This window comes from Camellia sinensis, chromosome 4, assembly GCF_055761805.1.
Source record: "Camellia sinensis isolate YWXY chromosome 4, ASM5576180v1, whole genome shotgun sequence".
In the NCBI taxonomy this organism is placed as follows: Eukaryota; Viridiplantae; Streptophyta; class Magnoliopsida; order Ericales; family Theaceae; genus Camellia; species Camellia sinensis.
In genome coordinates this window covers 123,620,149-123,648,120 of record NC_138964.1, presented here as the reverse complement: position 1 = coordinate 123,648,120, position 27,972 = coordinate 123,620,149, and the positions used below count along the sequence as shown (strand labels likewise).

Below are 27,972 nucleotides of genomic sequence, written 5' to 3'. Positions count from 1 at the left end.
AACCAACCAGTTCTAAATTACAAGCCTTCCTAGAGCTCAACATCAGATGCTTTACCAGTCACGTATAGCAAAGAATTTTAGAATCTAAAATATGAACAGAGATGACACAACATTCATGCATCAATATAAAAGATAGAAGCCTAAATTTCATTTCAATGGCTGAAGAGCTTTTAAGGTGGGAGAATCATAGCAAACAGTTTAGATATCATCCAAGTTCTATCCCAACATGTATAAATAATTTTCCAATAATATGTACAACTCCTAGGAAGTGAAATTGGAAACCATACCAAGGTAGCTTTTATCTACATTTTCTTTCATATTCAGTGCCCTATACAAAAGAAAGTTTCACATGCAGCATAGAGAACTTTCTGCCTCAAATCGGAAAACTATAATTAAAGCCAATCTTCAAGTCAACCGTTATATACAATTCAGCTAACGGCTTCTTGCTTTAGCTCTTCTTTTCAGGCTAGACATTTACAGAATATCTTACACAAACAAACCACCCCCCTCCCCACCAAAGAAATTATTCAGGACGAAAGCTTACCAGATTTGGGAGGTCAATCATCTGAAGCCTCTTGATGTCGTTCACAGTCACCTTGCAAGACTCCAAGGTTAGTGATTTCAAATTCTTCAGTGGCCTGAGATGCTTCAACCCTGCACTCGTTATACGAGAGTTGGAAACGTTCAAAGAAATCAATTGCCTCAACCCTGCATTTACATGCCAAAATGTGTGAGAGGATATAAGGGGAAAATGCAGAAGGCTGAATTATCAGATTTGAGAAATTATTGTAAATTATTTATCCATACAAAAGAAAAAAGAACAAGGACAACAGCATCCTAAATCTTCTACCAATTGAAGTTTTAAAGAAGTCTCACACCATAATTAGGGACACGGGGTCACCTAGTACCTCCACTGTAGTTTGGTTTGGTTCCTCCCAAAATTGAGCAGACAATTGTTTCACTGAACTCTCATCCAGAACCAGGGAACAAGAAACTATTCCCTTACATCTATGCAAGAACTGGAGGGCATTACTGCCATGAAACCTCACAGAACCAGCAGTTACCCATCTGTGGTCATACAACATATTTGCATACTTCAATGCATGGCAGCAAATTAGACTGAACAATTTTCTGGATTGAAGATCACTATTAACCATAGAAAGGGTGCTTTGAGTCTTTCGAGCAATTTTGTGTAGAAGTGTGAAACAAATTACTTCATTGTTTCATCCACAATGCAGACACAGTTTGTGGCAAATTATGAAGTTATTGTTCAAGCTTAATGGTTTCAAAATTTGCTCTTTGGACTTAGGATTGTTGATTCCATTTCCAAGCCTATGAAGATTTTTTGTGATAATTTTATTTCCCATTTCATTCACTCAAAATAACAAAAGTACTATTTACTCTTAGAGGACCAGGTATCTTCCATTAACCAAATGATTATTCCTTCGTGTTTGAGAAACACATATCTAATATGGGGATAACTGAAAAGTTTTGGATGATTGGTTAATGATGTTCTTGTAGCGAAGCGAAGGCCCACATGCCCCTCACCTCACAAACTATCTTTTGGGATTGAGTTCTACCCAAGATCGTGTAACACTAGTGACCATGAGTTACACGAAGTACTTCGTTGGTTGCATCTTGCTTGTTGACTGCCATAATATTATTGTTTGTATATGTTTTGATTTGTATGTCAGGAGTTAGCCTCATAAAGGTTAAATGGAGCAGGTATAAATGTTCTGGTTGAAGGAACATTACAGTTGGACCAATTTTGAGAATAGACATGGTGATCACTTTTACATGTTATTCTCATGATTATCACTAATCCTTTATGGCATCCGTTATGTTGGTATAATTGCTAGTACTATAACTATGGAAGGTCATATTTCCATTACAGAGATGTATTGGTCGTCATGATTTGGTATTAGTGGTTTTCTCCCAATGTCATACATAGCCCAAGTGGGAGAAAAAAAAATTAACTTATGACCTCACAAGGGAGAGAGAGATTCAAGTGATACTTTTATGAGTCTCCATAAGCTATAAAGAAAGGACAGATACTCTTAATAAGAACACAAAGCCAAGTTTAAGAAAGGATACCAGAAATCATTTCCAACGATTTATCAGTCAGGTTGCCATTTTGTGAAAGATTTAGCACTGTCAAGGATGAAAGATCCTTGATATTCTTCACACCAGCATCAGTTAATCCTCCGCCACATATTTCCAGGGACCTTAGGTTCTTGAAATCTGAATCAATACACAAGCAAGGAACACATTGATACGAAACACATAATGATAACCAAAACCCAGTCCAAATTACTTCACAGTAAGTGCACAACTAAGAACAGACAGACACATGACATGACACGTACACACACTGACAATAAAATTTTCAAAATATGTAGTACACGCCACGTGGGGCACACACGCAAAACTTACAGTTTTATATATTTATTATACAACACATACAAGGATAAACAATTATTATATGTCATATATATATATGAGAATTTAATTCAAATATAATAATTTTTTAAATCTAAAGGTGGAGAATATTTTAAATTTACATTTTTTTTAATCATTAGCTTTTAAGTTATTTTATTCAATCTTCTGATATGTATCATGTGTATTTGAGCGATAGACATGTGCAATCATTAGCTTTTAAGTTATTTTATTCAAACTTGTGATATGTTTTATGTGTGTTTGAGCGATAGACGTGTAACCCACACACGTCTGAAGCATGTACTAGTCTAGAAATTTAAAAAATAAAATAAAAAATAGTAGGACATGTTGAGAAGAGCGTCTGACAGGTGTTAAGAAATGTCTGACACGTGTGGTGTTGTGTCAACACGCCATGCCACCTTAGAAGTATTCATTCATCTTAGGTGCACACATATATCATTTTTTCTTTCTTCTTCTTATAGTAGTATTATCCTGGAGAGTGGGATGTGAAAACTTGTAGAACTTAATCAGAATGCATAAACAAAGGGAAATTAGAAGTCTCAAAACTTGACCAATCCACCAATCCAAAGAAAAAAAAGGGAGGGGGAGAGATTTCAGTATTATGCATATTAGTAGAAATATTGATAACTGCTCAATAGCATTTTACATTCCAATGGTTGAAGCTTGCAACCACATACCACATGCTTCAAAAAGCAAGATGTTTTATTCCCCACCGAAAAAACAAAAAAATAAATAAACAAAAGGTGAGTCAAGCATTTGGTGACGCATATGACCGATTTTACTGTAAGAAATACAAGGCACTACTATATGAGTATCAGTAGTAAAACAAAACGTACTTCGCAGATAGTTTGTTCCAGAATCTGTGATGCGCGCTCCAAAAAGATCCAAATGAGTCAACCCAGTCAAGCCTGCATAGCACAAGTAAAGAATGTAATACTTTCATGTTATGGTGAGAGAGAGAGAGATGCGTCTAGCAGATCAGAACTAAAAACTGACAATGGAGAAGAAAGAAAAGAAGGGAAAAAAAAAGAAAAAAGAAAAGAAGGGAAAAAAAAAGAAAAAAGAAAATTGCGATATAAATATTGTCCATGTGAAACTACTGCATCATATTAGGAGTGCCACAATTAGACTGGGCTAAACACATCCAAAAGTGACAAATGAATACTAATTTGAACTCAGAGAGAGAGAGGGGTTTAACTCAGAATTATGCTTGGCTCAGAAGCTTACAATACTAAAGGAAATAATGGTTACTAAACTGAAAAGTAAAGAAAACCATAGACACATAGAATGTCACCAGACAAAAAGGATTGATATGAATTGGAAATTGTAAGGATTTTTGCTAAACTGGCTGCGATATTCACAAAACTCTATTTGTGCAAACATGGGAGTTCAACATCAACAAAAAGACTTAACACCTCACAAAAGTTCAAGCAACATGGGCCAACACCAATAAATGCAGATGCAAATATCGCAGCCATGTAAACATGAAAACCCTGTCACGAAGGACAAGAAAATATAAAAGCGTCACATCCAACAATAAAAAGGCACATCTGAAGAGTAACCTACCCAATTGATCAAACAATAAACGACGGATTTAGAAAACATGCACCAAAGGCAACATCACCTCAAACACACTTACTCGTAAGAGCAGAAAGTCCAGCATCTGTAATTTGGCGGGCATCCAAATTTAGTGACTTAAGTGATGACAATCCAGACAACTTTCTTAAGCCACCATCAGTGACATCAGTGAAGGAGAGATTTATACTCTCCAGATTAGTCAAACCTAAGAAAGAGACCAATAAAAATGATGGTTAATACAAATTAAAAAAGACACGAGATAATTAACTGAACAACTTTATTCTGTCTAAAGCAACCCAAGATTTGGGAGGGTGAATGATTATTAGAACTATGCTAATAGACTTCAAAAAGCCAAAACCACAAGTGCCTGCAGCTGAATGCATACCATCTAACCAAAAGAGGAGATGAACATCATCCTAGCCTCAATTGGTTTTTTCTTTTCTACTGTTAATTAGGCCTGTGCTATATGAACCTAATTTAAATATCCATTCACAAAGTAAGAAATTACATAAACACTTCGTCTCATCCCCAAGTAAGTATAGAAGAATGGAAAGGCGGGAGTTTAAAAAGGAAATCAATGACTGATGATGAGAAAGCCTCCTTCGCAAATCTGGTGCTTCTTTATTTTTATCTTCTGGTTGTGAATGTTTAGTGGCTTGTAACTGGGATTTGGGTTGATTTACCTACTTTGTTCTTTGCATTTTTTCTTTTATTCTTCTTCTTTTTTTTTTGGTTGTGCAAGGGTTGTGTCCCCTTGGCACATTCTAGCAGTCATCTTCTGAGTTGGCCAAAATAAAGATTTGATTTATTTGAAAAACAAGCAATACTTTTTCCTGTCCTCACTAAAGGTATGTGCAATTAATGAACTTACCACGAATCTATTCTAACAATTCTCAGTCATACACAAACATTATTACTTTCCCTGCCTAGACACTCATCAACACCCCAAATCTTAGCAGGCTTAAGGGATCAACATAATGCACGAATGCATAAAAAACTTAATTCCAGGTATACGACAGTATAAGCACACATATAGCGGATTTGGAAAAAGATGGCTGATGAAATTTTAAAAATGAGTACAAATCTTATGCAGAAGAACCAACTAATCTATTGTCAAAGTGGCTGAATAAAGTAAAATCCAATTACCAGCAATTCAAAAAAAAAAATTCTTTTTCTTTTTCTTTCTTTTTTTTTTTAAATTTATTTTTTAATTATTCGTAACCTGCATACTGTATGTAGAAGGCAAAATCTAACCAGAAAGATGCCGGAGGCCATTGCTTCCAACTGCTGTATCAGACAACTCCAAACATCTCAAATGCTGAAGGCCTGAGCTTCAGATGTCAAACCGTAAGCATATAAGAAATGAGCATCTATCGTAGAAATGTTGGGGGGGGGGGGGAGGGGGGGGGGAGAGAGAGAGAGAGAGAGCAACAAGAAACTAGAATTAAAAAATTAAGTCCACAAGTATGAAAAACAACCTTTCCCATTTTTAAGGGGGGACAAGGATTAGGGTTGGTTTTAATTGCTTTTGATGTTATGAGCATTACAAAGCTTTTCATAAATAATTAACAATAAGTTTTCTTGCTACATCAAACCTAACCATGTTTCTGATGCAAATAAATAAATAAATGATATGCATGTCAAGCACAATTTTCATTGCACCAGGAGGATATACACTTGAGCCACAATGGTATTACTGGTCGACTGACCTATAAATTTCCTCAAATCAAGACAATCACACTCATTCAACCCTGTCTACTCGTCACAAGACTAATTTAAAGAAACTAATTTTCCTTCTTTTTTTTTTCTTCTTGATTTTGCAATATCCATAGCAGTTGTCTGATTCATCAATCAATCATCAATGCTGCAATAATAGGAGTGTAAGTTCTACAGAATTAAATTGATCTCAATACATTTTACCTAGCACCTAAACTGGACATATCTTGTTGCATTAGCTCTAGTTTAAAATTTCAAAACATGAATAAGACAAGACTTTTCAGGGTTGACAGTATTTTTGGCACAGGTTGCATTATTGGTGATAAATTTAAGCTCCGGAGCAGCCGGAAACAGAAGTCTCATATGCACCAACCTATGGTTCTGCAGTTTGCCCTAGATCTTTTGAAACATCTTTTCCTTGATATCTTGATACAATCCAGAACAGGTCAAATATTTATCATAAAAGGCAAATAAGCATGCTTAACTAGATGATATTTAAAACCACTAACAAAAAAAGAGAAGTATAATGCATCTTCCACCCAGAATCGCCCACTAATTTTATAACTTCATGCACAATACATGTGCGACTCGAAGGCATAAGCTTCTACTGACCATTGATTGAAAACAGAACTGTTATTAAAAGTGCAACATGGACATAAGAAAATTAAATAAAGGGAACTTAGTGAACAATGACCTGCCAAGTTAACCAGGCCTTCATCATCAATCCTACATGAATCCAGGTTTAAGCTCTCCAAATTCGTTAAACCTGCTTGAAGCAAAAGAAAAACTATATAAATAACAAAAACTTCTCAAAAAGTAAAGACTTGTATACGTTTGTAATGAACACAATATCAAACAATGGCAAAAACCAGGTGTGTAGAAACATAATGCATTGTTGCATGAAATGAGAAGTCTCTATGAGAAAATATTTTCAGTGAACCCCAAATAAATTCTGCATACTATGCTTTTGATAATTTGATTTAATGACCTGCCAAAAATAATCACATCGGAAGGCAAACCCACAAGAATGGATTTTGAGAAACAAGGGGGAAAAAATTCTACATATTGTATATTCAACAGCTAGAGGAATACCCATTCCCCAAGTACAGCTGTGAGTTGTTGCACAAGACCCATCTATTATCCCTCTTGGGTATCTCCGTCAGAAGTGGGAACTCTATAATTTTTGCCCTGATTTTTTATACTGTTATTGAACTTGCATAAATATAAGAAGGAAAAACCACCTCTCATGTGTACCAAACAAGCATCTGAGATATCATTGAATCCCAAGTTTAGTACTTTCAGATTCCGTAGCCCTGCATAAAACATGATATGAAAAAGGTTACTTTTTGTTGTTAAGGTTGCTTTCAATGTTTTCCTGGTGCTATTAGAAAGTGTAGTACGTATCTCAATTTAAAAGACAGTCCATTATTCTTAAACCATAAGGGATACAAAAGTTTACATGTAACCTACCTGAAAACTTTTCACACCCATCATCAGACAAATTACATCTGCTTAGGTTCAAATATAGCAGGGCAGGAATAGCTGCATGCATAGAACAAATGGCAATCAGATTAATACCAAACATGAATAACTTATACTATTATAAATCATAGTATATCACAAGAAATCCTTCATTCATCACCAGCATTTACCATGCCCAGTCAAAAAAATTTAAGCAGAAAATCAAAAAATTAACAATCAACTCCTTTGAAAATCAGAAGTCAGCTTCCAAATAGAAAACATTCCAGAGAAAGTAATTTTTTTCATTTTCTCATTAATCCGATGCATTACACTGCCAAATATTTTTATTGTGCTTTGATCCACAAAATGTTTAAATTTTCAAATGGAAATCCTGGATTTGCAATAAACTACTAGTCTCCTACAAATCCATAATCATATCTTTGAGTTACCTTGGTCAAGATATTTTCGTAAGTTTAGACCATAAAACAAATATTACTCATGAAATATTTCTTGTTCCATACCCACATACCCTTCTCTCAAAATGCAATATTTATCACAATATCCAATAACATAACTACAATGGCAATGACTCAAAGGAGAAGAAAAGGCAAAAGTGAACCTGCAAGAGAGTCCAAGCATGCTGCAGTAACAGCAGGGCAACCTTCCATGTTCAATAGAGAGAGCTTGTGCAAACCTGCAATGCACACAAACACCAAATATTTCAATGGAAAAGTTATGGAATTTGCCATACCAAGAAGACAATGAAACCAAAGCTGGCCATGACAAGTTCCTAAGGGAAGCATTATCAAACCATTTAAGGAAAAAAATCAAGGATGACGTATCTATATTACTATGCTTCCAGTATATAATGAAAATACATTTAAGCAAGTAAGAAGAATTTAATGGGACAGCGAAGTTGGCCCAGTGGTCCATGTAGTTGTCCCTTGAGATAGTGAGAAGGTCAGAGGTTTAAGGTTCGAGTTGATAGAGTGACTATGACCCTTTTGTTGTAATCTAACTTACTAACCGACTAACATCCTATCATTAACACCCCCCCCCCCCCCCCCCCAAAAAAAAAAAAAAAAAAAAAAAAAAAAAAAATTAGTATGAAGAATTTAATGACACTACCAGGTACCCTTGAGAATGCATCGGAGAAAGTGGTACTTGCACTATGACAGTAAATAATGCAAATCTTATTATTAACCTCATCCAACTTGATATCTGATTGTAAAGCATCTCCAACACATTAAATACACTTGATTAGACATATAACGAAATGTAGAAGTAAATAAGTTCACAAGCACACAGACGGAAAGAGATAGGTAGATAGAGAACCAGACAAATTGATGTGCATATATATAGAGAGAGAGAGGGAGAGGGGGGGGGGGGGGGCAGCCAGAAATTTAACAAAATTCTTCAAACTAGTTTGGAAAATGAGTAGTGTTGATTAAGCATTGAAATTTCAAAACACATAAAAATGCCTCTCAAAACTGCATATCTGATGTGGGCATGGACCACGTCCCAGAAACTAAACTACTGTCAACATAAATTGAGTTTCTACAACGAAACATTAGCTTCAGGCCAAAATAAGTACCTCCCAGAAAACTGATACCGTAATCTGAGACCTTGCTGCAGGAAATTTGTAGCTCTTTCAAGTTGGTAAGCCCTGAAAAATAATGAAATATAAAATTTTATGGCATCTGATTGCACAATAAAAGCACATGCAAATAATTATGGCTCACATGACCTCATGATAATGTGCATTCTATACCACATTGCTTATGAAAATATAGGAGTAAATAGAAACATTTTTTAGGGAGTTCATTAAACTACTACCGCATGAGTCAATTCTATAACTACCCCACCCCCAAGCACAAACAAGCAGGCCCCTGAACAATTCCAGTTATTTGAACAAGGGTAGAAAGCATTCTCCATGAATTCTAAATAATGCAAATCTAAAAATGATTTAAAGCATTCTCCATATGTTCTACATAATATTTGAAGACTTTGGGAATCCTGTAACAAAAAATCTTCTAGCAAATGCAGGTGAAAACAGATGCATGTACCCTAAATCAATAAATATAGTTTATCAACATTAAATTTATATAATCATAAAACTGAAATGCAGAAAGAGAGAGTTACCTGAAAGAGGTTTCATATCAGCATCTGTTATGCAATTGCAACATTTAATATTTAGAGACTCAAGCTTCGCTAGCCCTACAACAGAAGTAATCCATACATAAACCAGGTATTTGATCTTTTCTTACATATTCAACAACAGTAAAAAGTAGTATAACTTGACAGTCCCATGTGCATTCTACATTTCTCTAGTCAATGGCAGATGGTAGAATGCACAAGTGACCGAAAAATAAATGACACCCATAATCACAGAGAAGTGGTTCATGCAGTTCCTCAAAAAAATAAAATACGAGGCACAATTAAACTAAGAGTAATGGAATAAATTCCAGTTATCTGCGAAATCACAACAAAGACGTAAGAATCTTATCAGGATAAAATTATAATAAGACTTAACATCTTATTTATAACATTATACGAGCATCACATGTATCATCATACAGACCAGCCCTTCTCTAAGGCATCAAACAACTACTTGCATCATTCAATATCCCCACAGCCATTGCTTTGCACAATCAGAAAACTTGGATTGCCAAGCATGGAATGTAGGCAGAAATAGGGGGGTGGACGCTTCAAGCAAGTAAAACCAGATAGAAGACTGCATCAAATTTTACCCTTACTAGCACCACAATTTGACTAGGAACAGAATTTGGGTAATGGTCTTCATGTTAACCAGCTTCCATAATTTTTAGAACAACATTATAAAATTTTCCCTCATTTAGATCTCTCTCAACAATCTCTATTCAAACTTCCTTGTCTTTCTCATTTTACCAAAATTCTATCCGTTTGGCGATTTGATTTTTTGGCTAAAGTAGAGAAAAAGCCACTAAAATGCCAAAAAGCCACTGAAAAAAAAAAAAATCAATTATCTCAGTAATTCACTGTTTTCAATACAACTAAAGAAGGCCATTTCTAAACACGACCACCTTTTTCCACCTCATAAAAAAGCCAAAAAGCCACTAAAACAGCCAATTCCCAAACGAGGCCTCAATATGTTCAATCCAATACCTGCATAGTCTAAACGCTTCTCTACCAAGCATCTCAATTTTCTACCTTAGATCGATAGAATCTAGTCTCAAAATTGTTCCATCTTTCTTCACGTGGAAATATTTGGGCCTGTTAAGCATTTTAAAGTTTGCATCTAGGGAGTTCTTGTCATATATGCTTACTGGTTTTGCTCGTCCCAACATAATACAATTACTTTTTCTCAATATAAATCTATGAAGGAATAGACAGTATCTTTTTTTTTCTTTTTTTTCTTTTTTTAAGGAGAAGGGACCGAGTATTTTGATTGTTACCCTCAATATTATTCTGAAGTGAGTAAGTAAAAGTCTCCACATTGATTACCACTCATTAGAGGACTGCGTCTGAATTTCTTTTTCTTTCTTGAGAAACAAAGAAAGCAAAAAAACAACAGCAGTAGCTGAGCTTGTTTGAGTCAGTCAACACTCAACAGTAAACATGTTTTACCAATGCCTTAAACACCATTCTTCACAGAGTTTTCTCATCATGTATGAGCATGTCATATATGAAATTCTAACTTAATTTGAATTTGTGAAGTGATTTGGGTTTCCAACAGAATTCCAATCAAAGATGCTGAGAATTACCAGGTATCTTTGAAAACGTTTAATACTGTTTCAAATATTGACACAAAATAGAGCAGAATTTTTATCCAAAAGCATGGCAAAATGAAGTTTAGTTTTCAGACCCGATTACATTGAAGGAGAACAAACCTTTGAGATGAACAAGTCCACCATGGATCCCTGGACATCTTTCCAGATCCAACTTTAACAAGTTAATTAAGCCAGCAAAGACATTTAGCCCTTGAGCAGTAATTTGATTGTTTCTCCTAAAACTCAAAGTTGTCAAGTTCGAGAGACCTGAAAATGTTAACCACAATCATCTGCATACACCACATAAATAACTTTCTCTGGGAAAATGTAAGATGGTTCGTATGCTAGTTCAAGTCCATTTTTAAAGGTGGTAACAAAAGAAGGAGCACATAAAAAAGATAAAATAGCAAAAAATGACGAGTCATAGCTAAAAAATGCTCACAAAGGATGCTTTAAGGAGGAAAAAAAAACTATGCCAAATTCACCAAGTAACACAAATATCTTTGATTCCATTATTTGTATTTTACAGAATTTCCACAAATCCAGTGCACTAACAAGACCAATGGTCAAAATAAAACCAATTGAATCTTTCCACAGTTGATTTTCGTGAATGCTGTTGACAGGTTGATTCAACATATTGAAAGAAGAGCTTACAAAGAGAAAGAAGTGTAGCAGAAGTAGAGAAAGTGGAAAAAAAAAAAAAAAAGTACAACCATAAAACAAATATGAGTTAAAATGTCAAGGAACCTATAGGATTGTATATAAAATACATAAACATGAAAAAACTCTCAGTACTTTGTCATGGTAATGAAAAGGCTCTACAATGCCTGTTTTTCGGGAGTTGTGATCAGAATTTGACTCAATTGGTTTCAAGAAAAATGCTTAATATGCTTGTAAGTGAGTGACCAAATAAATCTCCCAAAATGTAACTAGTTGCCCGGAACAACCAAATATAAATTAAATTTTCCCACAAAGTATTGTGCAGAAATGAAATTGAACATCTAACAAGATATAACAAGAGTTACAAAGCAATGTAACAACAATGATGAATGACAAAACTGCTGCTTACAGCAACAATGCTATTTGATAAAATTTTAAGCACACATGCCATGAATCAACTGTAAATTTTCTTTTTGTTTATTTATCAAAAAAAAAAAATCAACTGTAAATTTTCTAAAGGAATTCGTATATTCAATTGTGTTTGTAATACAAGAGTACATCGATTTATATAACAATATAACCTTAAGACTGAAAAGGAAACTAGAATAATTACTCAATTCCTAAAATATACAAAAAATATTTACTACCATATATATACAACCTAATATTCTCACACTCCCGCTCAAACTAAAAATGTTTTAACAGAAAACACTAACAGTTTACTAAGAAGAAATTGAAACCGAACAGTAGTGTGAGTCTTGGTAAAGGAGTCAGTAAGTTGCAAAGCTGAAGAGACGAAAGGCAAGGAAATGGAGCCAAACTGCAGATACTGACGAACAAAGTGACAATCAATCTCAATGTGCTGCATCCGCTTATGGAAGATAGTGTCATGAGCAATCTGAATAGCACTGCAGTTGTCACAATAGAGAGAGGTTGGAGAAGACTAAGGGACACCTAAATCAAACAAGAGACAGTGAAGTCAACCAATCTCAGCAATAGCATAAGCCATAGCACGATACTCAACTTCGGCAGTAGAGTGAACAACAGCAGTTTGTTTTTTGTTTTTCCAAGAGATAAAGGAACCACCAAGAAATATACAGAAACCAGATGTGAACTTCCGATTAGTAACATCACCAGCCCAATCAAAATGAACATAAGCCATCAAGTCCAAAGAGGAAGTAGAAAACAACAGAAAGCCCTGAAACATAATACCCCGGAGATAGCGAAGAATTCGAACCAAAGCAGTCCAATGTGTAGAACAAGAAGTAGGAACCAATTGGCTACCCACATGAACATCATAGGCAAGATTAGAGCGAGAAACTGTCAGATAGGCTAAGCAACCCATAAACTCGTGATATAAAGTAGGATCATCCGGATGGACACCATCAACAGTGTTAAGCTTCACATTGAGCTCAGTTGGAGTCTCAGAAATCTTAGTAAGTAAGACCGGCACGGTGAATAACCTCATTTGCATATTTGGCCTGAGACAGAAAATAACCCTTGAGAGAAAAGGCAACCTCAATACTTAGAAAATATCACAATGGGCCCAGATCTTTCATTTTGAAGGTGCAAAATAGATGTTGCTTAACCTCAGAGATAGCAAAAGAGCCGGAGTCCGTGATAATCATATCATCCACATAAAGTAACTGGGTAAAAAAACCAGCAGAGATGTGGAGGAGAAACAAAGCAGAATCCTAGGCACAAGAATGACACCCAAGCTGAGTAACGGCTATCTAAAAACAATCATACCAAGCACAGGAAGACTGTTTCAAACCATATAGAGCACGGCGAAGATGACACACCTGTCCAAAAGAATGAGGAAGACCAGGAAGAGGATGCATATAGACCTCCTCAGCGAGATGGCCATTAAGAAAAGCATTCTTAATATTCATCTGATAAAAAGGCCAATGACGAACAGCAGCAACAGAAATCAAAGTGCGGATAGTAGTCATCTTGGCAATAGGGGCAAGTCCTCATAATCAATGCTATACTACTATGAGAAACTTTTGGCAACCAAGTGAGCTTCGTAGCGCTCGTGAGAACCATCAGAATGAGTCTCGACTTTATAAACCCATTTGCAAGCAACTAGATTCTTGCCAGCAGGCAATGGAACCAGCTCCCAAGTAGCAGTCTTCTGCAATGCAAACAACTTATCCTCCATAGCTTGAACCCAATTATGATTCTAACATGTCTCCTTATAAGACTGATGTTCTGAAAAAGAGTGAATAACTGACAAAAAAGTGCAGTATGAAAGAAAAAAACATGTTTCTGCAAAACCAAGTTTAACTACTTATTTACGGATGCGAAGTGTATACTTACGGTTAGCAAGATCAGAGTCATCAAAAGCAGGAGGATCAGCAGTAAGGGCAGAGACGACCGGTGGAGGGAGAGCCTTGCGACGAGAATATACTAACAACGGAGGAAGAGAAGGATCAGAAGGAGGAGGAGGAGGGGAAAAAGGAACTGACTCATGGGCGACAGTAAAGAGGGACTCAACAAAAGGGGTGATAGGAAAAGAAGAGGAAACATGCTAGGGGGAACAGTAGAGACGTACTCATCAAAAGGGACCTCATAAGGAAATAAATCGATGTGAATCAAATCCTCTTTAGAAACCTGGGCAGTGAAAGGAGGAAGTTGAAAATAAAATAGACGTTCAAGAAAGGCAACATGGCGGAAGACATAAAGACGATGGGAAACAGAATCGTAATAGCGGTGGCCTTTTTGAGTAAGACTGTAGCCCAAAAAGACACTAAGTTTGGTCCCATCTTTACGGAAAAGAAGAACAAAACAAGCAAATCCAAAAATATGAAGGATGGAGTAATTGGGAATAGGAGAAAACAGAACCTCATAAGGAGAACAACCAGAGCAAAGTTGAGTAGGCATACGGTTGAGAAGAAACACAATAGTAAAAACTGTCTCACCCCAAAACGAAGCCAAAACAGATACAAAGAGAAGAAGATACCTAGCTGTCTCAAGGAGATGACAGTGTTTATGCTCAGCTCGACCATTTTGGACAGATGTATCAGTACATAAAGTTTGGTGAATGGTACCCAAATTGGCCAAATACTCACAAAACTCAATTTTAAAATATTTCCCACCTAAGTCAGATCGTAACAATTTAATAGTACACCAAAACTGTGTAATGATCATAGACTGAAAAGTATGATATATCTAATAGAAGTCGGACTTACGAGTCTTAAGATAAACTCAAGTGTAACGGGTACAGTCATCAACAAATGTAGTAAGCAGAACCCATTTGGTGAAAATATAAGAAGGATTCCAGACATCAGTATGAACTAAAGAAAACGGTGTATCAGAGATAAAAGTATTTTTACGAAAGGTTAAGGCTATCATTTTGGCAAGTTTACACTCCGAACACTTAGTAAGTTGACTAGGAAAAACTTTACCTAATAAACCTGACTAAGCTAAAGACTGTAAGCGGTCAGCAGACAAGTACCCTAATCTATAATGCCACAAATAAAAAAAAGGCTTCTGTTAGAATTTACCATCACCTACCACCACTACCACCTCACCTACTCCACTAAACCTAACCCACTACACCACTACCACCTCACCTACTCCACTAAACCTAACCCACTACACCACTACCACTTCCACTTCACCTACTCCTTACCTACTACACACTCACCCTCTTCTATATATAGGAATCATGAATCATTGTAATAAATACAACATCAATATATCAATCAATAATAATACATACAATTTATTCTCTCTCTTTCTCTATACATTATTTCTTACATGGTATCAGAGCTGGTTTAAAACCTAGTATTTTCGCTTCCCCGGCGGGCGGCAACCTCACCTTAGCCGCCCGCCGGACCTCAACCTATTCCGCTGATAAAATCAACAAAGATTTGTGCAACTGTAGTCATGTGTGAGGCTGATGGAGAAGAATTCTTCACCTCATATGACGAGACAGTCTGGAACTGGAAACACTGCAACATTCTGCTCTGGAATTCTGCAGCAGCTAGATTATAGCTTGGTTGAGTGCCAAGCTTTGGTTCTTCCACCCACTCTTGAACTTGCCCAGCAAAGTGTGAAGGTTCATGCTTGTGTTGGAGGGACTAGTGTGCGCGAAGATCAGCGCATTCTCTCCAGTGGGGTTCATGTTGTTGTTGGTACTCCTGGTCGTGTGTTTGACATGTTGCGGAGACAATCACTTCGCCCTGTTTACATCAAAATGTTTGTCTTGGATGAAGCTGATGAAATGCTGTCACGAGGTTTTTTAAAAATCAGATCTATGATATTTTCCAGTTGCTGCCACCCAAAATCCAGGTTGGGGTGTTCTCAGTTGCTGCCACCCAAAATCCAGGTTGGGGTGTTCTCTGCCACAATGCCACCAGAGGCTCTTGAAATCACCAGGAAATTCATGAATAAGCCTGGAAAGAGAAAAAGCTCATGCTAGGATTTGCGAAGTGATTCGCTGCAGGAATTTTGGCTTTGGATGAAACCCTTACCATACTCCACTCATTCTCTCCAACTGTTCTAACTTTTTATTTTTATTATTATTATTATTATATCAAATAATCAATGCACTCATGTTCCCCACTAACAGTGTCCACTTTTGACCCAAACCATTTTCAATCCATCATTTCTCCTTCACCTTTTGCACCCCACTCACCGACTCTCTCTCCACTTTATCACATGGGTTTGTCCCTCTCTCTCCTCCATTTGATTTCAAAAATCACTTATTTTTATTTATTTTTTCCAAGTCACTTTTCCTCTTTTTTAAATACCCCACTTTATTTTGAAACAATCGCACTGATGTTTTTCATATAATCCATCTATAAATATTTTTTATCTATTTTCTTTCTCCCTTATTTTCTTTCATTTTATTTTTATTTTTTCAACAAAACACTCCCAAAAAAAAAAAAAAAAAAAAAAAAAAAAAAAAAAAAAAAAACATTTTACAAACTTGTCATTTCTTCATGCCGGGGATCAACCCCGATCAACATTTTACACCATAAAAAAAAAAATAAAAAAAAATAAAAACACAAAACAAAACAAAACACAACCAACACAAATCGGAACAGTGGGATTTTTCTTCTCGCCTATTCTGCCGGTCTTTTCTTCTTGCCACCGTCTTGGGCGGCCCTTGCCGGTGTTGCCTCCGTGTTTCCCACTCCACTGGGTATGATCACTACTCCCTGCTCCTCCACTGCAGCATATGGCGGCCCGCCAAATCGGAACATAAAACTGGCCTTCCGCTTCAGCTCCTTGTTTTCCGCCTTTAGCACACTTATCTCTGCTCGCGCATCCTTATACATGCGTTGGAGCAGAGCCAGTTGGGCGTTTAACTGCTGCACCTCATTTGTCCTACTCTGCAGCCGGTTCGACAAATTTGTAACCGCAGTCATGGTTTCCACACATGACTTCAAGGTATACTGATTGGCCTCCACATCCGACTGCACCGCCATTTTTTGCTCCACCGACCGCATCGGAAAGTTCAACGGAGCAAAACCAGAGGTGTTTGGTTGAGGTTCACTGGCCACCGCACCAGTTATTTCTCTTGTGGACTCGTTCAGTTCTGGAAAGAGCGTGAGCAGACCACGGGAAGAGGAGGCCATGTTCTGGGTAGCTGGACGGGAAGAAGAGGCCATGTTGCTGAGTGTTTCAGAGACGGGTTGGTTACAGAGTATTACAGAGTTTCTTTCTCAGCAAAGGAAGAGTTGTTTTCAGAGGATTTTCAGAAGTTTTTTTGTCTGCCTCAGCCTCAGCATCAACCTTGGTTAAATAGCGAGGCAGCCACGCGTATCGCGTGCCTCTTGCCACCAGACGACAAAACGGGCGCGCAAGCCAAGGCGCCCACGTGCCTCGCCATCATGTCCGGCACACATTTTGATGAATTGGGCACGCCTTTTGATGGCACGCCTTTTGATAGATTGGGCACACCTTTTGAGGGTGCGACTTTTTAAGGGTCCGACAAGACTCTGTAAACTGTCCCAACATTGATTCCGGTTAGCTCCTTTATGGGTCCGACAAGACTCTGTAAACTGTCCCGACATTGATTCCGGTTAGTTTCTACAAGGGTCCGACAAGACTCTGTAAACTGTCCCGACATTGATTCCGGTTAGTTTCTACAAGGGTCCGACAAGACTCTGTAAACTGTCCCGACATTGATTCCGGTTAGTTTCTACAAGGGTCCAGCAAGACTCCGTAAACTGCCACAACAACTGTCACCACATTGTCTGCTACAACGGTCCGACATGACCCCATAAACTGTCTTCTACAACGGTCCGACATGACCCCATAAACTGTCTTCTACAGCGGTCTGACACCGCCATCCAGTGTCCTCTACACCATTATGACACCACCATACAGTGTCCTCTACAACGTTATGACACCACCATCCAGTGTCTTCACCAATGGTCTGACACGACCATACAGTGTCACCTATCATCTTTTATTTTTATGTATTTTCTTGTTTTGTTCCTCTCTTCAAACTCAAGTTGGTTAGTTTCTATCCTCCTTGAGTTTGCGGGGGACTGTTAGAATTTACCATCACCTACCACCACTACCACCTCACCTACTCCACTAAACCTAACCCACTACACCACTACCACCTCACCTACTCCACTAAACCTAACCCACTACACCACTACCACTTCCACTTCACCTACTCCTTACCTACTACACACTCACCCTCTTCTATATATAGGAATCATGAATCATTGTAATAAATACAACATCAATATATCAATCAATAATAATACATACAATTTATTCTCTCTCTTTCTCTATACATTATTTCTTACAGCTTCACAAAGAATCTAACTAAAAAGAGAAAAAAGTAACTGGAGAGGTAGTCATAGGCAGACGCAAGCTTTCCACCACATAGAGGTCTCCAACTCTACGACCGGTCTCAATCTGCTACTTGGACATCCGATCTTGCACAGAATAGATAAAAGAAGAAAAGATAACATCAAAATCGAAGGCATCAAGCTGACTGATAGATACTAAATTTACAGATAACTGAGGAACATAAATGATAAATGCAATAGTGATAGCAGACATATCAAATGGTAACACAAACCCAACAGGTACAACAGACATACTAGACCCATTAACAGTATTAACAGTAATAAGAAAGGGAGGGGAAGTACAATTTTGAAGTAAAAAGAGATAAGAAGTCATATGATGAGAGGCACCAGAGTCAAAGAGCCAGACAGACGAAGAGATACCTGAAGAAGACCCAAACAAACCTGAATGAAGAGAGGAAATAGCAGAGAGAGACGAAGATGGCTGGTACATAGACAGTATATATTGAAACTGACTAATCTAAGCACTTAAGAAAGCCAAGTTAGGATTAGGAGACAGAGCAAATGCAGTATAAACGGCTGGAGTCTGAAAAATACTCTGAGTAGGCGCACGGAAGTGTGGCTGAGACTACAGAGCAAATGAACGTCCCTTCTTGGGACAATGGTACTTCGAATGGCCCTTCTAACAGAAAAATGCACACTCATCAAAAGCTAAAGACATTATAATAAATAAAAAGATGAGGGGTTGAACTGTAATAAACCCAAAATAGACTAAATTAACTAACTAGGGTTCAAGTGTAATAAACAGAAATCGAATGGGACAAAACGTAATACACCAAGAAGTAAGTAACACGAGTCAAATATCAATAGGTAATGAACCAGAAGATACCAGCCTCGGATCAAAGAAGTCAAAGAGCACTGAGAGAGAGAGAGAAGCTGAAGGAACCGGAGAACCAGATACAGCTTGATCGCGATGCTTGTAGAGAACTAGAGAGACAACCCAGAAGTGGAAGCACAGAAGTCGACCTAGAGAAAGATGAGACCACAAGACCAAAGAACCACAGAAAAAGCTCGCAAATCGACGAGCCAACCAAAGGTTACGAACGACAAGAATTATGATTCCGGCGACCAACCAAAGACCGTGAACAGAGAACTAGAGAAGCTAATTCGCGATTAGAAAACCAATGTTGAGCTGAGGAGACACGAACCAGAGATTGTAATTTCGAACTAGATGGGTCAACTTCAAACCTTCAAACACAATTCGGGCTTCACGATGGGCCGCAATTTGAACTTCTATGGGTTGCACAAACTTGATGAAGCAAACGAGGAACTCGATAATGATCAAAGATCAAAACCAAAGAGTGTTCTAGAGAGGGTGGGGTTCCGAACCAGAAAGAGGCTACTAGGGTTTCAAACCAAGCTAACCATGTAAATTTTCTAAAAGAATTTGTATATTCAATTGTGTTTGTAATACAAGAGTACATCGATTTATACAACAATCTAACCCAAAGACTAAAAAGGAAACTAGAATAATTACTCAATCCCTAAAATATACAAAAAAAATATATACTACCATATATACATAAAACCTAATATTCTCACATCAACACCATTGTAAAATGACCTAGAGAGGTTTTACTTGCAGCCATTTATGGCTGTAGTTTGATAGAACATTTTGCATGCATATCTATAATACAACCCAAAGGAAAAGTTTAATGCTAAGAAAATCATACAAGCACCAGGAATAACTGCAAATTTAAAAGAGGGTCAAATCTAGCATCATGCTTCCACTTCACATCCCAATCCTATCACCGCCAAATGGATTCGGACTGATGCCTAGAGGGAGGAGATTTCTCTCATTAGGTAATCCAGGTGTTCTATGACTCGTGCCATATGATATGAGAGTTCCCTTGACTAGTTAGCTGTGGAAAGCCGCTCGTCTGAGCACCTTTTCCCTATTGTTTAGCTAACAATTAGGATACAGAAATCAACCATGATGATGGATGCATCTCCATACGCTAAGAGAACTGGCTGAAGCTTTACTTTGCACCTTCACATGATTCCTTCAGTAGGGCAACTCGCATATAACTTCAAAGATAAACAAACCTTGAGATGCACTGACTGCATCTAGGTTGGTGGGTGGGGAATAATTGAAGTGTCATCAGTCAATGATTTAATTATATTATGGCCCCCTTTTTCTTTGACCATCTACATTTTTGCTGTCATATCAAGAGAACTTGTTCCCTTTCGCTTGTGTCCATATTCAATAAAGTCCACTCTCTCTCTCTCTCTCTCTCTCTCACACACACACACACACACACACACACACACACACACGAGCGTGCACACACATTTTTCTTAAGCATAGCAAAATTCTAAAACGCAAATGCTGCAGTAGAGGGGAGGGGGAATTGGGAATACCTCTGATGTGCGCTAACCCATGGTCTGAAATCTGGTCACAGTAATTAAAATTCAATGCCTGGAGATTTGTGCAGCTTTTGAGAGGAATCAACCCAGAGTCTGTAACATCAGAACCAGAAAAATCCACAGAAAGTAAAGATGATCCCTGTGAAGAAATGACATCCATCCAACTGTCCTTCAATCCTGGGTATTCTCCCAACTCAAGGTCCTGCCAATTAAAAGATAGATACCCCTTAAAGTCCACTTCAACCACTAATACAGATAGAATAAATGAAGAGAAGAATGAACTTATACTTATAATAACTTGCAATCATTACTGGAGTTTACCTGGAGGGCACAATCTCGAAAAGCTTGAAGAGAAACCTCAGTCAGACATTGTGAGTACACTAATTCATTGAAGATCTGCTGACTAATATCCCTTGGCAGCATGGAAAAGGTAGTATGTTTATCAATATCCTATCACACAACAAAGACAAAAAAAATCAATCCGGAATTACAAAGGAGGGAAACATTTACAACTATTATGGCCGCATCCTCATCCGCATCCCCATATCTCACATTTAGCGCCACATATACAATATATGGGGCTATTGATACAGCCATTAGCTGCAAATTAAGCATCTTCTACAATAATACATTATCCTGCGACCTCACACAAGCAAGACATACCTTGCATATCTTGTAAATGCATAGTTCCATTAAAGATGGGCGTGGTATTTTTCCCTGCTTATTATCTACAGCAGGTCGAGAAAAGGAGTTTCCCAACCACTTAGAACTCCTACTTTTGGAATATCTTCCAGAAACTCCTCTAGTAAGATTGTCTTCATTGACCTGTGGGTCTCGCTTCCTAGAACAAACTCCACCCATCGAGTAATGATAGGGTAGGACCACCGAAGATTGGGACACTTCACTTCAGTCTGTAAAACCAAGAGAGAGAGAGAGAGAGAGGGCAAACTAAGAACAACAATTGATCAACTAAAAAAGCAAAATGCACAGATAGCTTATAAAACATGTTCGCAATCAGAAAAATGTAAATCCGAGTGCTCGCGGCAGAGGGATAAGCAAATATCCGAAGAGATGCCCAAATTCAAAGAGGAGAGTCATCCAAGTGTATAGTACAACCTCAACACACTTCATCAACATCCATGAACATTCCAAACACTCTTTTTCAGTTTCCCATTTGAAATTATTTTCTAAAAAGATTAAACATAAAAGTGTATTTTTACACCATATCGCCTGATCCCTAACAACAATGTGGTGCATTTAACATCCAACAAGAAGCATGTCTGGATGCACTTGGCACACATAATTTTAGCACTGCAATGCAAATAAAAACAATACCAAAAGCGCCCTAACAACACTTAAAATTGCATATCCGTAATACTTGTGTGTGTTCCTGCATCCGTAGAATAACGATGTACACAAATGGCATTTATATCATGTATATTTCAATGCGGCACATGTACTTAAAAGTCCCAACCAATCAACTTTTAAAAACGGATAGAGAAATAGAACCATTAAACTTTGATATCTGTTTTGTGATGGGAACATACACACCAACACTTTAAGACACAAAAAATTAGTCATTGTAGCTATAGTGGTTAGATATGCATTGATTGCATGTAACTTATAATGGCGTCATCAATATGGGCATCCAAATTTAGCATATGTAAAGCCTATAAAACGCTTAAAGCACGTCGCTCATAAGTCCCTGCCATTGAGGTGAAGATTGTCAATACATATTTTTTTCTACCATCAGCATAAAAGGTATCCAGTGGAAACCCTTTGAGTAGTATGTTTGGCAACTCCTTGCCACTAAGCTGGACTTAATCACAAAGGAAAGTCAATTCGTTAAGTTACAATGAGAATTGAGAAGCATTGAAGAATTTCACATAAATTATAATGTAGCTAAATGCATATTTTCAATGTAACAACCCCAAAAATTAACTATGATACTTCTTTTATCTAACAACAACAACCAGGGAAAAATAAACAAATGAAGTAGAGATAGAGAATGACATATAGCAACCCCAATTGCTACCGCAAGTGACTCGATCGACAATCACATCAATTTTTTTTATTTTTTTTTATTTTTTTATTTTTGGTCAATTGGTAGGAGAATATTATATTTTTTACAAACATCAAGAAAAATACATCAAACTGAACAATCCACCATGAAAAGAGTCCAACAATATAAACCTTCAAAACACCAACAACTCCTAGATAATAAAAGAAGCACCTCCATAAAGGGAAAGAAACAAACAACTAAAAAAAATCCATAACGGCATCCAAAATTGATCACCTCTGAATAGGCCTTATAATTTTAAATTATTTTAAATTTTCCAATATAATATTTAATATTTTCCAAATTTTTTGAGGTGAGGTCAAGCCTGCCCGCACCTCCTAGATCCATCTTTGCCTCTAAGATAGGCAGAATTACCCAATCAAGGGGTTAACAAATATAAATAAAAACTTGCGTGTATATATATTATTATGTACAATAGGCACATAACCTAAACACCACCTCAAAAAGATAGCAGTAAAATAGACTCATGTAAAACAGAAAAATACTATGATATGATCTAAGAAGAATATCGACTTTGAATCACACTCAGTCTCATGTATTGAAAACCCTGCGTGTTTGGTTGCTGAGAAAAACACAGCAACGTGTCAAGAAAACCAAATATATATATATATATAGTCTGATCCTCTCACTTACAAATATTGAGCAACATTTTGATGTTCAAATGATCAATTCCTCAAATTTCCCTCTTTCTCTTGAGAACCAAACAGAAAATAACAATCATTGATTTGAGTAAATGAAACAGGGAATCAACAGAACATCAAAATCAATAATCAACAAACAAACAGAACACTTTGAAACACGTATATATATATATATATATATTCACATGCAACTGATACACATGTAAATAGAGGAATCGAACCTAAAATTACGATCATCTGAACAGTTCTTCGATTCGATTCTGAGAACTGAGAACAAGTATCTGTTAAGGTCCACCGAGAGAGAGAGAGAGAGAGAGTGGTAGAAAAAAAAGGAGCACACAGTTTGGCAAAGGCTATTTATTTTTTATTTTTTTTACAAAGATAAGATAAGTTAAAATAATTAATAAAAGGAATAAAAGATTAATTATAATTAAAATAATTAATAAAAGGTTAATTATAAATATATCTCTGAAATTTGATTAAAATATGTATCATTTCTTGTAATTTTAGAAATTATATTCTATCCCTTAAGATTTCTAATATTATAACAAATCGTCCCTTTTATTAATAAATTAATTAATAATTTAGTTAATTCTGTTAAATAAAAAATATTAATAAATAAGTATTTATAAACTTTTAAACTACAGAAATAATCTATATTTTAAACAAATATCAAAAAATATATTTATAATTTACTTTTAATAAAATAAAATATCATATTAAATTCATAATTATTTATTTTTCTTTTATAAATATTATATCTAATTTTTTAAAAAAAATTAATCATCTTCTTAAAAAAAATTAATCATCTTCTTACAAATAAATATTTTTTAAAAGTCACAATGGGTGATGAGAAGCCAAACTCCGCAGCAACCAATCGAGGCCACGTGGAGAAGAAAGCCAGTGAAGGGAGGTTCGGAGTTAGGTGGGTTTGGCAGATGAGATAAGCTAGGGGAATAGGTGGGGGCCCAGTTTTATGAAGATTTGTTTTTGTTTTAGGATTGCTTTATCAATTGGGTTTCCTGGGCCCCTAACATGGAAGATATTATAAGCAATCTCTTCAAGACTTTTTTATATGATTTTTATTGTTGATTTTAATCATTATTCACATATATCAAACGTTTTTTATTTTCTATTTATATTTATAAAAAATTTAAAAATTTAAATAAAAATTTATTTGGTAAAATTTTTTATTTATAAATCAGTAGTCTCAGTTTATAAATTTGACCAAAAAATAAAAATACAAAAAATGTGTTTCCATTTTAAGTTTTCAGTTTTTTTTTTTTTTTTACCACCCAACACTAGCCATCACCCACCACAATTTTCCACCACGGTCTTCCGCCACCACCACCCACCCCTCACCACCACCTGCCACCACCACTCACCACCCACCTACCATCACCACCTACCTGCCACCCACTCGCCACCACCACCACCCACCTGTCATCCACCCGCTACAACCCACCACCCGCCACTACCATCCACCGCCCACTACCACCACCCGCCACCTACTTACCACCACCACTCACCACACACCTGCCACCCACCCGCCATCCACCTACCACCACCCACCACTACTACCACCACCACCCACTCGCTACCACCTGCCACCTGCCACCGTCACCCACCGTCACCCACCACCACCACCACTCACCACCACCCACCATCACCCGTCACCTGCCACCACCACCCACCACCCCCCGTCGCCACCACCCATCACTCACCACCGTCACCCACCCATCCACCATCACCACCCACCACCCATCCCCCACCAACCACCACCATCCGCCACCCACCTACCGCCACCCACCTGCCGCCACCACAACCACCCACTCGCTACCACCCACCACCGTCACCCACCCACCCACCCACCACCACCACCACCACCCGCTACCACCACCCGCCATCCACCGCCCACCTGTCACCCGCCACCACCACCAGCACCACCCACTCGCTACCACCCGCCACCATCACCCACCCATCCACCACCACCGCCACCACCCACCCGCCACCACCAGCTACCCACCACCCACCGTCATCACTTTCCACCATTGTCTTCCGTCGCCACTTGCCACCACTTATTATCTCTCACTCTTTTTATATTTTTAAAAAATTTTAAACATTTTGTCAATTACCAAACGCGTTTGCAGTTTATATTTTTCTAAAAAAAAAAAAAAAACCAGTTTATAAAATTTTTGTAAATATAAACTGAAAACGTAAACGTTACCAAACACACCCCAAACAATCATCATTATTGTATTTGATTCTGAATTTTTTAAAATTTAAATTCGTATTTGTTAGTATTTTTATTTATCTTTTTATTTTTAATTAATTTAGAAAAAATTAATTTTGTAAAAAAAAATAAAAATTCATGAAATACAAAAAGTACAAAAATTTAATATATGTTTTTGTATTTATTGATTTTTTAAAATTTTTAATCATATCTAAAAAATAAAACAAAAAATTTATTAAAATTTTAAAAAATTACTAAAAATACAGATTAAACACTCATAAAATTATTTTTTAAAAATTCTAAAAATAGTTTTGTGAGTTTTTAATTTGTGTTTTTTTATTTTCAATAAAATTTCTATTATTTTAGTTAAGTTTTTTGGTTTTTAGATTCATTTATATACACTTAGAAAGTATAAAATTATACAAAATTTTATTAAAAAAATAATTGAATACAGCAAAATGTAATTAAAAAATTAATTTTTATTTTATTTTTTTATATTATTTTTTTTTGAAAATCTAAAAATTTTAAAAAATATATCAACAAAATACAAATTAAAAACTCAAAAATTATTTTTAAAGGTCAAAACCAAAACATAATGATTTGTATTATATTTGTAATTTAGGGCATAATTAAGTATTATCACTAGGTGCAACTCGGGTGAGTTCAGACAAGTTTAAAGATTATCCAAACCCAACTCAAGTTGTACTAAGAGCTAACCAGACCCGCCCAAGCTCAAATTCTAACCCGAGATTGTTTGCCAAAATCCAACCCAAGTTGCCCGAATTGCACATAAATTTCAATCTTTTCTTTTTTCTTTTTTTAGTTTAGCTAAGTTAATTAATTTGTTAAAATTATACTCTAGTTACAATTTTTTTAAAAAATTATTAATACTATCAAAACAAATAATTTATATATATTATACTGCTATGATGGTTTTTAATTACAATTTATGAGTGAGAAAAAATAAATAAATAAAATTTTGTATTGTATTAATTATGTATATAATGCATATTCAATATGATCTAATGATCTAAATTACTTTAACATTATCTCGTAACTAATAATTTATAGGGACAATTATTGAAAAGTTCAAGTTAAGGAGAGTGTAAGGCATTAGGTCTAGTGAATATTTTTTATTGATGAGAAGTTCATCTTTTGTGAAATAATTTGGAGAGAAGTATTTTTAATTGTTTGAAGGACATGTTGTTTTAATTTTACCTCTTAATTGGTTTGTTGATTTTTTTTCTATCTATTTAATTTTAAACCTATCTGTTCAATTTTTTTCCCTATCTGTTCAATTTTTATCTATTCAAATTTTATTTGTCGAATTTTTTGTCTCTACGTTTTTTATCTATTAAAATTCAATAAACATATTTTTTTTAGGGAATTTTTTTTTAAGGTCCCTGGTATTAAGATTTTATAGCATAAAAGACACTCAATATTTTCATAATGTCTAAGGTCCCTTAACATTAATCCAGAGAAAATTCGATCTAGAGAATTTCTCTGGACGAATTTTCTCTGGACTTCACAGAGAATTTCTCTGGTCGAATTTTCTCTGGACTTCACAGAGAAATTCTGGTTCACAGCGAATTTCTCTGGTCACAGAGAATTTCTCTGGTCGAATTTTCTCTGGACTTCACAAAGAAATTCTGGTTCACAAGGCTTCATTATTATTGAGAATTTCTCTGGACTATAAATCTATAATTTATTGTAGAGTGCATTCACAAGGCTTCATTGTTATTCAGAAGCAAAAGAGAAACAATAATTATAAGAAAACCAGAGAATTTGAGAAAGATGAAGAATGAAGTTGGAAGAGAAAAGAAAACTGCAATTTTCTCTGGTTGCCTCTTTAGGTGCTGAAAAAACTTCAGGGGCCTTATTCACCACAGGTTCAGGTTGTACTGAGACCTCTGGTTCTTGATCATGCTCTTTATCTGCCTCCTCATCACCTTCATCAAGAATGTCTTTTTCACTTTCACTTTCCTATAATTCAACATCATATTTGAGTGATAGTTTTCCAAGACTCGTCAATTTTTTTACCAACTATTAGTATAATGTCACAAGTGAAAAACATATAAATCCTGAACTGCTCAAAACCAAGAAAACTTCACTCAACTCAATGAGTCTTTGTCCCAAATACTCAGGGTCTCTCAACATCAATTCGGAGAATTTCTTTGGAATTCAAAGAGAA

At 36.4% G+C, this 27,972-nt stretch overlaps 2 protein-coding genes and 1 long non-coding RNA gene across 10 annotated transcripts; 1 reads left to right on the top strand and 2 right to left on the bottom strand.

Moving 5' to 3' along the window:
• Nucleotides 1–205: 205 nt before the first annotated feature.
• LOC114295635 (uncharacterized) lies at nt 206–23,925 on the bottom strand. 8 transcript variants are annotated; one of them, XR_003640960.2, is made up of 17 exons: nt 23,770–23,925; nt 21,491–21,738; nt 21,149–21,277; nt 20,822–21,029; nt 11,082–11,228; nt 9,355–9,429; nt 8,807–8,878; nt 7,832–7,906; nt 7,222–7,293; nt 6,993–7,064; nt 6,446–6,517; nt 5,290–5,361; nt 4,097–4,240; nt 3,294–3,365; nt 2,095–2,241; nt 909–1,068; nt 206–708 (listed from the first exon to the last, which is right to left on the bottom strand). XR_003640960.2 is itself a non-coding variant. In XM_028239910.2 (16 exons), exons 2-16 carry the CDS (start codon nt 21,686–21,688, stop codon nt 524–526), a joined length of 1,740 nt encoding a protein of 579 aa, XP_028095711.1. In that variant the 5' UTR covers nt 21,689–21,738; nt 23,770–23,914; the 3' UTR covers nt 206–523. The 8 variants fall into 8 exon arrangements, 5 of the variants coding, with proteins under 5 accessions (XP_028095711.1, XP_028095712.1, XP_028095713.1 ...); XR_014327450.1 differs by having other exon boundaries at nt 23,541–23,791; XR_014327451.1 differs by lacking the exon at nt 5,290–5,361 and having other exon boundaries at nt 23,770–23,912.
• Nucleotides 12,131–13,627, bottom strand: LOC145789469 (secreted RxLR effector protein 161-like). Its single transcript, XM_082866129.1, has 2 exons — nt 13,424–13,627; nt 12,131–13,102 (listed from the first exon to the last, which is right to left on the bottom strand). The coding sequence occupies exons 1-2, from the start codon at nt 13,498–13,500 to the stop codon at nt 12,601–12,603; spliced, it is 579 nt and encodes a 192-aa protein (XP_082722255.1). The 5' UTR covers nt 13,501–13,627; the 3' UTR covers nt 12,131–12,600.
• LOC145789471 (uncharacterized) lies at nt 15,789–16,163 on the top strand. Its single transcript, XR_014327452.1, has 2 exons — nt 15,789–15,917; nt 15,955–16,163. It is a non-coding gene; the product is annotated as an uncharacterized LOC145789471 (long non-coding RNA).
• Nucleotides 23,926–27,972: the final 4,047 nt, after the last annotated feature.